We start from the raw sequence: 12,372 nt of genomic DNA on the forward strand, positions 1-12,372 counted from the left end.
TGTCCAAATAGGCAGACAGCCCCCAGGTATCCTTCAGACATCTTTCTGCATTCCCTAGATATATCGACAGATAGGCAGTACATTTTTCTATTCTTCCACAGTTTCTGTAGCAACCTTATTTCACGTGCATTCTTGCTCATTTTTATTACATTCCTTTTTGAAAACCACCAACAATTGTGTATCAAAATAAGAGTGCAAAAATAGTTCCTGTATGCTGATAGTGCATTTCCAGTCCCCAATATCGTTTTGCCTGCCTGTTTGTTCTTAAAGCCCATCTGGCTGCACAAAGACTCTCCTATCAATTCACATAGCTATTTCCTCCACGAATTGGTTGATCAGTTCTCCTTTTTCTTTCCCAAATTCAGTGTCATGCCAGTTCTTAACTTAGGTTGTCTTCCTCTCTGGTTCATGCATTCCCCTCTGTACCTGTACTGTCCTCCAGTTCAGTTCTCAGCCTCTTCTCCTCTCAGGTTGTTCCTTTAAATCTGCTCATGTGTCACTTCATTTTTCAACTCTTTTCATCAGATATACCTGTCCCAAAGCTGTTCACTCTTTTCTCCTTTCCAGCACAGCATTTCACAGTTCATTACTTCATTCTTCAGAATTATTTGGTATTGTTCCCAGTTTACTTTCTCCGTTGAGTTATTTGATCTTTATCCTCAGCCAACCAAATAATGCAAAATAATCTCTATTCCAGCCAGAGAGTTAATACCCAGCTCTCCTAAATTGATCAATTCATGGATTCCCTTACAGGAATTCATTGGTTTTACTCTTGGACTCTGCCCCACCCAGTTACTGAACCTGTCTACCTAATGGCAAATTATTTAGAAGCACAAAAGACATTTTAGGCAAATGTAATTTAAATGTGGATTAGAAAAAAATACATGCCAAGCACTTTAAAGAGCACAGAGTTTAAATCTTAGATTAATGAGATGGATAGAGTGATCTTTTGTAGCATCTTTTTAAAGCTGTGACTTAAAAGAAAATGCTGGTGTTCTCTTTCTCTTTTCTAACTGAAACATAAGGCTGAGAAAATCTATTTAGTCTAATCTCTGGAAAATTGATTTCCAGATGATTTGTATTGTGCCAAGCATTTTCTTATGATAGAATTAATATTTAAACTCATTGTTTTTAAACATGAACAATGCAGTATTATATAGTAATAAAAGTGGTGGTATAAAAAGATGATAAATTATGATTTATCTTCCTAATCCCTAAGTATTATTTTTGGGAAGTGTTTTGCTATTAAGTTTGCCTTTTTGTATTTTACTTGTTTTTATTCCATTAAATTTTATTATGAAACTGCTTGCAGTGTGCAGGGCTATTATCAACAAAGCAGCAAGGTGTTAGTCTGTAAATACTTAATAAAAAAATTCAATTTTTCACAATATTTTCAGATGTAGATGAGTGCAGCAATGAAGGAACTGTTGCCTGTGGAGATCATGCGAAATGTGAAAACGTGGATGGAGGGTTTAACTGCTCGTGTAAGGAAGGTTATCAACCATCCACAGGAAAATTGCAGTTTAAGCCAAATGATGGCACTTCTTGCCAAGGTACATGATATTATAAAGGTTTATGTGTTATTATAGAACTACATCTTCTGAGAAACCCACCAGTGCCTCTTTATCTTCCGTTAGATTAATCAGCAAAGAGGTGAGGCAGCAGCATCTACATTTCCTGAGAACAGAATCATTTCTTAAACGTATTTTTGCTAACCAGTGTGATGAAATCCATTTGAAATAATGGATGCCTCCTCATAGTTGTCAGATCTGTACTCCTTTCTGTAAATTTTAGCTGTCTCTTAACTTCATCTGTGGAAGTCCTAAGGAAAGGGAACAAACTCTCTACTGGAATAAAACAAAAGCTGAGTCCTATTCAGTGCTGTAACTTTGGCCAAGATAAATTCTTAGTAGTTGGAGCTTGAGAACGGAGTGCTACGTCTTATGTGTGTAAATCCAGAATGCTGATGGTTTGGGGCATTGCTTAGACAAGAGTTCTTACAATGATTATATATTGAATATTGATTAAACTGTGATATATAATTAGTTTCTTTTTAATTTCTACAGAAAATCCAAAGGCCAACTGTGAGTTATACAAAGACTGCATAACTGAACATATTAATAGAACTTTAGCTGGAGTAAGTAGCATTGATTTACAGATTAATTTCCAAATAATTTAATTGTTTCTGTTTGAAACTGTTATTTCAATTATAATAGTTCTTAAGGAGCTTTTAACAAATGCTTGAAGCATACAATTGAACTTAAGCATGTTTACAGAAGTCTTTTTAATAATTTCAAATTATTTGAACTGGATTGTATGTTCAAATCATGATAATAAGTTGCTGGGAATCCATGTGTTCTTTTTCCAGCAAAGTGAGTCATGATGCATGAAAAATTCAGAAGTGTGGTAATCACTCAACTGTTTCTGTAATTTCTGAAGTTACACACTGTTGCATTTACTGATGGGTAATTATTTGCTTGTTCAGAGTGAAAAGCAGCAAGATAGCTTACAAAAGCAATGTCAACAAGTGACAAAATAGAAAGTGGAGCAATAACATCCTGGTATGCTGGTGTATTTGCTCCTCAAAGCATAGTACATAAAGTGGTACAGAATTTATAGACTCTAAGACTCTGGACTCAAGATTTTTTTCACTGGAAGCAGAGAATCCTGAAGCAAATTTTAAAGTATTAATTAATTCACTATTCATTAGTCTACAGCTATAGTATTGTCTATTTTAAAAGGATAAATGAAACATAAGCATAAATAAAACCTGCTGTATGTGTTTGCATTTTATATTAAGCAATTTGCCAAAGTTAGAGAATTAAGAAATATATTAATTTAAAGGTTTTTATTTACCTAGTGTAAAATATGCATTTTATTAATATGTATACTATGTTAACCTGCAATGTAATACATTGTATTAAATACAATATATGCTTACCACATTTACCTGCAAACACATGTAAATGCCACAGCAGGATCTTAGAGTGAGATTTTTTAAAAAAATATGAAATAAAACTAAACTTAAATTAAAGTAATAAGTCAAAACACCTCAATCTTATGTAAATAACACAGTGTCAGATTTTAACCAACTCGTAACCTGTGTTCTACTTCTATTCAGCTATAGTCAAAGACAAAGCAAGACCCATAAAAGCTGCTCAGCAGCAGACATTACAGATGATACAAAATCAGATGTTGAGGGAGTTTTTGATGGATAAAATCTCATTAGATTTCAGTAACATGAAGTAAGAATTTTTTTTATATTCAGCCATGAGACTGAAATTTGCAATCTTAATCTTCATCTCATCCTCTCTAATATATTACTTTTTAAAATAATCATTTTATGTAAGTGCATTTAGCAGTTCATAAACTGCAGTAGTGAAGGTGAAATAAACAGTACAGTTGCACTAAATGACATACTTCATAATCTGCATTTGAAAAAAACCAACCACAAAATACAGAAATACTGCCCGTCTGCTCCCACCTCTTCAGCTAAAATTTAACAGAAAAGAGTCAATGAAGTAGCCATATCACTAATATTTAATTATTTTTGCAAAACATTTACTAGTTCATTTTGAAGCATTAGGATAAATAAAACTGAGCCGCGGTAGTGTAAAAAAAAAAAAAAAAAAAAGTGTAATGTAGAAGTGTAATGTGTAATGCTAGCACAGTACTATTTTTTTTTTAATCATAATTTCTGGTTAGGGTTATACCAGACACGTGTAACACCATTACTTTATAGGTCAACCAGTTAATTTAATTAGTGCCTCTTTTTATGCACAAGCATCTTAAAAGCCAATATGTTAATTCACAGACATCAGTCATTTGCATTGGGTTTACTTTCACTTGCAGAAATGTGACTTTACCTGTTTCATTAAGATGTGAATTCTTGTATTTTTCAGATTAGTAATTTAAAGACACCCATGGAGATGCTGCAAGAAATTAATAAGAATACTTTGGGACCACTTTTACCTGTAGATGTGATTTCATATGTTGAAGCACTATCTTATTCATCACTGAATACCATGCACTACTCTGTTTCTGACAATGAAGCGCTGCGTAATACAACCATTAACGTGAGTGGATTAAGCCTTAAGGCTTGTGGGGGGTTTTCTTATTTTACAAATCATGAATGACTCTTCATCTTAAAAATATTCTTTCGTTTACAGATTTTTGTTAACACTGTGAACAATTTTTTACAAAAAGACAAAATTACAGTCTGGGAAGCTCTTCCTGTAGCTAACCAAAGACAGAGCCTGACTAAGCTGCTGCATACTGCAGAACAAGCGACGCTCCTCATGTCGCAGAACTTCAAAAAGACAACACAGCTAGATGCTAATGCAAGTGACATTGGTAAGATAAAATTAATCGAAGGTATACTTTAGATGTGGATTACACTGTGGAGTTTTTTCAGCACAATTATGAAGATTATAAATGGTGTTATGTGAAACACACAGGTGTTAATTTCTATGAGTTTCATAACTAACACCTGATTTCCACTGTAGGTATCATAATTTTCAAAAATGGAGCATTTGAGCCCAGAGCCCAGAAAAAACTTGAGTAGCTGTGGGAAGTCATCCTTTTAGAGTATCCTTCAATCTCTCATTATAGTTACACTGTCACAGTGAATCTGGATGAATCTTATATGCATAAAAACACCAGAGGAATGAGAATTAGATTTTCTCTATACAGATTTTTCACTCTTTTTGATTCAGTGAAGGTATTGTAAATGAACTTGGAATAAAGGCTGTACCTAGTGAGTCCAATCTTGCATGGCTTTGTTTTCAGATAAATTTCTCATTTTCAGAGGAATTTTGGAGGAGGAGAATTGTTTAGTCTCAACTGCACCATTTTGCTCTCCTATGTTGCCCCTATGTGCTGGTGTCTTCACACCAACTCCTACTGATTTTCCTGTGGTAATAACAGTTTTACCATTCCTTCAGTGGGAGTAGAGTAAGGCTAATACCAGCTGCTTTTGAAAATCCTAATAAAGCATTGCTGATTCCTTTGGCAATGGCCACTCTTTCATTTTTGTTTTTCTGAATGTACTCAAACTGTATCTGACCTGATTTCTTATTTTAGATTCAGTGCAGTCCTTCAGTGCCTCTTACTGGTTTACTATTTTATAAGATGACTTGATGAGAAAGATTCCCCCCTTGGTTCTGAGGCAGGTCAAACCTCTTGTTCTTCCCTCATCTTTCTGAAGTGAAATTAGCAAGAGTGATGAAAAAATAGGGGAGAGATTTGTTCCATGACATGAACTCTGTAGAAGCAGATTTATGTTAGTATAGTGTGTGGCAGATCCAGAGCAGTGCCAGGAGCTGGCTGTAAAAGTTCTCTTCCCCCAGCACCCTGGCTGAGAGAAGAGGCTCTCATGGTGGCAGAGCTGAGGCCATGAAGGTCAAGAAGAGAGAGGATTCGGGTGCAGCCTCTGGTGCAGTGTGGACATCAGTTAGACCAAGGCGACAAAAAAAGCTGATAAAGAGAATGGGAAGAAATTCCCATGTTTAAAGATCAACAATTTTTTTGCTTGCTTTTGATCCAAAATGGGAAATGTTATGAGCTCCTTTCAAAACTAGCCCCAAGCACTAAAATTTTTTGTTATTGATTCTCAACATGAGTATATTTTCCACAGGGTTTATACATACCCCACACATCTATTTTGGGACAAGACCCACAACATTACCCCTCTCTCTCTACCGCTTTTTACAGTGTAAGCTCTTGAGCTATGAGCTTTTCAAAACTCCAGCCACAAAAAACTATTTCTTATGTCCTGACAAACATTTTCTGACAGCTGGTCTATTGAATAGCTCATATTCTTTTTTGTGTGGTGCTATAAGCAATGCAAATGGTCTAGCTTAGTGCTATTCCTCCATCAGTCAAGTTTTAGATTTGTTTGTCGTTTTGTTTTTTAAAAAAGCCCTGATTGACTTTTTTTTGTGATCTTGGGTGATTGAAACTCAGCACTATAATGAACCAAGTAAATAGCTCAATGTCCTCTAATGTACTTTTTGTCCTGAGGGGTGATACTTGTTTGTTTGCTTTTTGACAAGACACATCATTATTTCATGGTGCAATGTGCATTTGGTAGCATAGATAGATAACTATAAAATATATACTTTTCAAAAATTGGCTTTTATCAAACGTTACTATTCAGCAGAGAATTTTATGCTTTGCTTTTTATAATTGTGATTTGTGGTCCCTTTCTGAAATGCATTTTTAATAAAGCAATAGCTCTTCCTAAAGTAACCTACATTATTCTTTCCAGTGCCTAATTTAATGCAAGGTAAATAAAAGAATATATTTTTCATGGAAAGAGTAAAAAGTATGAGAGCAAAATGTATGCACGAAAATAACAAAACATAGAGGTTTAAGCAAACATGTTATATTAATAGCATTTTTCTTTAAATATTTGTCACAATGATACATTCTTAAAATTCACAGTAATTATGCAATCCAATAGCACATTTATTAAACCAACCATAAATTATGGTAGACAATAATGGAGCTGTGATATTTACAGCATTTTTCTTCTTTTGCAGCACTCAAGGTTTTTGCTTTTGATTCACATCACATGAAACACATTCACCCTCATGTGTACACGGGAGGAGATTACATAAAGATCTCTCCAAAGAAGAGAGAGAAATCTCATCCTAATGGTAAGAAAAAAAAAAAAGTTAGAGAGTAGGTGGGTTAATAAACACCTCGGATAGACTTGTACTCACTAGTAAATAACCAAATGTCCAGTTTACCAGGACTGAGCTTCAGACCTGCTAACTGCAGACGAGTCATTTTATTTTTATCACTATCTCACCTACCCGTTTATTGTCTCAAGACTAATATTTCTAACATTTACAACTCAGAAATATGAGTTTTAAAACTCAGAAACCTGAGGTTTATCCTTTTCTCAGCCATAGGTCTGCAGTGTGACTTTGGACTTGCCCCTTCAACTGTCCATATCAGTCTTTCTCCAAAAATTGGGGCATCTTTTCTATTTAGAGAGTAGTTCACTGTGGCAAGACCACGTATTCTTCAGTATCAAAATCAGCAGAAATGGCTTATAATTACTGTCATCATTAAAAATAAATAAACGTATTTAAACAGCTCTGGAATTAAAGCACTTAATCTAGTAAACTCAGAAAGATTTTTTGAAGTCTTAATCTTTCAACTAATCTGAATCTCACCACCTATTTATATCTAAAAATATGGTTTATCTTGGTACCAGGGAGAAAAAGCACAGCATTTTTTCAGATCACTACTGGATCCTAAAGCACTTTTTGCTTTCTTTTTCCCTATGTGTATTCCATTCTGGCTTCACTGTAATGGAAGCCAAAGCAAGCCATGTACTTCAGAGAAGCCCAGTATTTGCCGCAGATTTTGTGGTGGTTTCACTTGGCTAGCACTTGGCTAGCAGCCATACTCAGCCACTCACTCACTCCCTGCCAGGAGACAGGGGAGCGGGGGGGAGAGGGAGAGAGAGAGATCCTCATTGATATACTGAGCATGTCATTATACCATATGGAATATCCTATTGGCATATCCAAATGCCAATCTAGCTTATTAATTTAAATATTCATCACCCCCCCTAAACCTTGCACTTGTAAACTAGCAAAACATGAAGTCCTTCAACTTCAAGTGACAAATGAAAACATTGGTATGTTATCAACGTTTTTCTCATAACAAATCCCATGCTGAAATCAAAACAAAGTGCTATTCTAGCTACTAAAAAGAAAACTAGCTCTGTCTCAGCTAAAAAGCAGGACAGGTCTGAGCTATTTTAGTGAGACCTGACACCACATGTGTAGCCAATTGCAGAACAGCAGCAAGCATATATTTCTCTAGGAAAAAATATATATGCATATGTCTAATTAGAATTTCCAATGCAAACATACATTTTTATTTCTAATGGCAGTTACATTGTTTTAAATAAAGCTATATTTCTTTTTCTCTAAAACATTTTTATAAGTATTCCACAAAAATTCCATCTGTTTTGCATATTTTATGCAATAGCAGTAATAATGTTGATTGTTTATTGTTTCCTTAATGTCTTCAATTTTGTTCTTCTATAAAAAACCCACAAACTACTAAATATGGTCTGCTTGATTGATAGGCACCGTTGCAGTTGTCTTTCTGCGGTATAGCAATATTGGTTCCTTGCTTTCATCGCCTAAAAACCTCTCCTCAAAAGATACTTCAGAGCACAGACAGACAGTAAGCTCATCAGTTATAGCTGTTGCAATTAGTTCAAATCCACCTACACTCTATGAGCTCGAGAAAATAACATTTACCTTAAAGTATGCCAAGGTAAGGGGTTTTTTTTTTATTATCAACTTCAAATACAACAAAACAATAGCTAATTGTTGTATGTAATGTAACCATACCCGCAGTGTATGATATATTGACACATAATTCTGTTGTTTGTTGGTATGAGTTTAATCTTGTTTGAGAAACAAATGACAACCTCAAATGTGACATCTTAAGTGCAATATACTAAATATGATACAGATGAAAACACTATGAAGCTAAAGCAAGGGCAACAATGCCATCTTTGCTAGGCTGCAGTATGAATAAAATGTAGATGTCTGAACCAGAGTATAGTACAGGATCCTGACTATTCTGGATTTAGGTGGATTTTTTCTGAAAGTTTATCAGGTGGTTAAAAAAGTGTACAAAAAAAAAATGAAGAAATGTTTCGAAGTTAATGCAAAAAGTTCACCTGCAGCTGGGAGTTAATAGCAGAACCTATAGTACTGAAAATTTATTATTTCTGAAATCTGAACACATTAATTTAAAACTGAGAGTTTTACTTCCAGTATATGTAGATTTTGGTGACTTTACTTGCATGTGAAGAATCATTTTACCTGACACAAAGAATTATCAGAAGCATAACAAGAAAGTGAGACTCCACAGGGAGATGGGCAGTGGACTAAGGTGTTAACCTTGGTTATGCAGCTTTTAAATTTGCTACATGCCTTCTAATATTTGAGCTAGAGATCACTTTTGTATAAATTTGTATATATTTATGCAGCATCTAGTATAGTGGGGACCTTATCCTTGACTAGCATTTTTAAGCATTAGCCATAATAAATAATACTAATGGTCTTATTCATAGCTGTTGTCGTACCTGATAGAGCAGGTGTGATATGACCCTGGCTTTCTCCCAGATTACTTTGTAAAATGCACAGAATATGGCTTGAGTTTTGAACTGCTTGTTTGGAAGAGAGTGCGAGCAGGACAATGTGGCTGTAACTTTGGGGTTTAGTCCATGTCCAGCAGGTGCAGGGGTATATACAACAGTGTTTTCAGTAGGCAAAACTTCCAACACCTTTGCAAGTGCCAGAAAGGTTCAGTAATCTGATTAGCCTGCATGTTTGGTGGGGTGTTATCTGTGCAGATAAAATGCTTCCATCCCCGGCCATGTTTTAATTGCTTGGAATAGGTCTTGCAGAATGTGCTTTTTGTTTTCCGGCCTTCCAATGGTAACACACAATTTTTAACAAATTGAGCTGGCTAACATAAGAAAAGTCTCTTGATGAGAAATATCCTGCCTTTTGCCATCAGTAAAACATCTTGTTTCTGTTCCAGACTGCAGATAAAGATATTAAATGTGCATTTTGGAACTACTCAGCAGACACAATGAATGGCAACTGGGCTACAGAAGGCTGTGAGCTGACACATTCCAACTCCACTCATATCTCATGCAAATGTAATCATCTGACTCATTTTGCTGTTTTGATGTCCTCAGGTGGCTCTGTTGTAAGTGCTATTTTAGTTTACTGTTTTACCTGACACTTTCTCCTGTCTTCGTTCCTTATGTTTTTATTTTACTGCAACTTATGCACTTTCCCCCCTTTAGGTTGTCTCTTGATTTTGTTCAGCAAACAGACAATTTATTGTGCACAGAGCAAACAAAATTCCTCCCATATGTGTTTGAATTTCCTTATGTCCTTTCCGCAGTATTACAGAGCAGTGATGCAGCAAAGTATCTTGTTCCAAATACACAGTCTGTTGTGCTTATTTTTGGTGCATTGCTTTTAATTTTAAATCCCACTTTAAGACTGCTGTGGGATTTAACTGGCATTTGTTGGTGGTCAGTAACCATATGGCCCAGAATTTCTCTCTCACAAAACTTTGCCACCCATTTGTCTAACCTTGGCATCTAAAAATCCGCTTTAAATTCTCTCCTGAGAGTTTGCAACAGCATAATCAGTTTGAAGTTTATGGCTATTAAACATGGACACTCATGACCACCACAAAATCATGAGAATTACCACTCAATTTATCTCCTTCTTACATTAAGAAGCCCCGTAGATTTCCAGGGTCTATGTAGGGATCTGCAGGAGCTCAGGTCCTGCCTAAGGAAGCAGCTTTATAAGGTATCAGAACTGACAGCAAGCAGAATATTAGCATGAATATACTGTATTGAGACAGTTCTCTCACACTGTGAATTTCATGCTGATAGAGGCTGTTTCCTGGTTGCTAAATAGCATCCTAAGTCTTCAGATTTAAAACCTTTGCAGGTACTTATATAGTTATTTTGAAAAGGAAGGCTGGAAGAAGAATAATCTCTGGTCCTTTATTTAGAAAAAAAAAAATCCTTAGATACATTTTATGGCCAGCTGAATACGATCCTTAAGGTGATGTGCAATCATCATCTTTGTGGAAATACCAAGCAGCATATGTCACTGTGTTCCTATACAGGAAATATTCACATCAAATATTAAAATAGCCTGTGTTTCTTTGGAAAATGTTCATTGTTACATATCTGGAATAACATTTGTTTGAAGTGCTTGTTATTTCAGAGTCTTGTTTTGATCATGTTGCAAATTCACTAAGGTTATTCAGTTTTGCTTATCTAAGTCACTGTTGTGATAAGTCCTTTTATATTAGAAAACGTTTGTGTCATATTAATATATGTCCTACTGCCAGTGTATTTGTCATTCACTAAAATGATCTGATTTTTTAAATCATATTAGGAGATACTGATGTTAATTAAAAGTTTTGTTAAGAAATATCAGCAAATGCAAGAGCAGGAATAAAAATACTAATTTCCCCTAGAATTATATCTGCCTCACAAAAAAAGCTAATACTTTGTAGATTATCCAAAGTGTACATTTGCAATGAAACTCTACAAACAGTTTTGATTAATATTTTGTAAAAAAGAAGAAAAGAACTGTATTATAGAATGAGGTCTTTCTTGAGAAGGTACAAAGCTATTCTTTTAAATCTTATATTATAATTTTCCCCCAGGGTGTTACAAATTATAACATTCTTACAAGAATCACTCAGCTAGGAATAATTATTTCGTTGATTTGCCTCTCCATGTGCATTTTTACATTCTGGTTCTTCAGTGAAATTCAAAGCACTAGAACAACAATTCACAAAAACCTCTGCTGCAGCCTTTTCCTGGCGGAACTTATTTTTCTGATTGGAATTAATATGAACAATAATAAGGTGGGTAGTTTTCACTTATACCTTGATTTTGTGCTTTAAAGTAAATATACAGTATAAGATACAATTTTTTCATCTACTTCCAGTATTTCCTAGTATCAGTATGGATATTCTAACACTGACTTTCCAGTCTCATAACAGGAAATATAAAATGGTCATTTAAAGAAGTAGGGCCTTCATCTGAGCTGATGCATATTGACTTTGTTCTATGGGTTTCATTTAAACTTTGTCACCTTAACTGAGACTGTGGTCTCAACACATTTAGCATTTTCACTTTTCCCATCCATTTGGATGCTGCACAAAGCCACTTTGGTGGCTCTCTGGCTGCCAGTTTTCCCTAAAAGCCAGGCCAGAGCTGCAGTCCCAAGCTGGCATTTAAGATATTGTGCTGTTGGCTGGAGGACCCCTTTCCCCTCTACATGTGAGGTCTTGACCTTTCCCTGTTACTTTTCATACAAGTTGGGCTGTTGATTCTTGCATCTCAGATTAGTTTTAGGAAATAAAATTATGCATAAATTATAAAAAAACCCCCTGCTATAAATAGCTGAATAGGATTTAATTTTTTATTTTTTTTTTTTAAAAGAGCTATGATCCTGAGGTAGCACTCCAATATTTACTGATTGAGAAATAGCATAATATAAAAAAAGTTGTTACAGAAAAAATTCCTTGTGATGCCTAATTACATTTCTTTCAAAATCATAAAAATAAACTTTGTCTAGATCAGGGAAGCATATAGACTATTTATCTGTACCTAAGGGATCAATCTGTTCAATTTGTTTACGCAGTTTTTCTGGGAAGATATGCACCAGTTTTGAAAGTTGAATGTAGTCCCTTTATTTTACCAGATGCTACAGAAAATACTAATGAACAAGTGTGCTCATGGGTACAGGCCAAGTTCTTGTCAATCAGCATTTCCTCTGG

The 12,372-nt window shown here is 35.1% G+C and overlaps 1 protein-coding gene across 1 annotated transcript in view; it reads left to right on the top strand.

Moving 5' to 3' along the window:
* The window catches only part of ADGRL4 (adhesion G protein-coupled receptor L4), a 76,002-nt gene that overhangs the window by 44,951 nt on the left and 18,679 nt on the right, over positions 1 to 12,372 (top strand). The window contains exons 5-12 of the mRNA XM_010174810.2: positions 1,398 to 1,553; positions 2,067 to 2,137; positions 3,903 to 4,076; positions 4,170 to 4,353; positions 6,543 to 6,659; positions 8,111 to 8,304; positions 9,586 to 9,756; positions 11,251 to 11,454. Coding sequence (XP_010173112.2) covers positions 1,398 to 1,553; positions 2,067 to 2,137; positions 3,903 to 4,076; positions 4,170 to 4,353; positions 6,543 to 6,659; positions 8,111 to 8,304; positions 9,586 to 9,756; positions 11,251 to 11,454 — 1,271 coding nt within the window. The remainder of the gene's footprint in view (positions 1 to 1,397; positions 1,554 to 2,066; positions 2,138 to 3,902; positions 4,077 to 4,169; positions 4,354 to 6,542; positions 6,660 to 8,110; positions 8,305 to 9,585; positions 9,757 to 11,250; positions 11,455 to 12,372) is intronic.

This window comes from Antrostomus carolinensis, unplaced genomic scaffold (assembly GCF_000700745.2).
Source record: "Antrostomus carolinensis isolate BGI_N321 unplaced genomic scaffold, ASM70074v2 scaffold6579, whole genome shotgun sequence".
Lineage (NCBI taxonomy): Eukaryota > Metazoa > Chordata > Aves > Caprimulgiformes > Caprimulgidae > Antrostomus > Antrostomus carolinensis.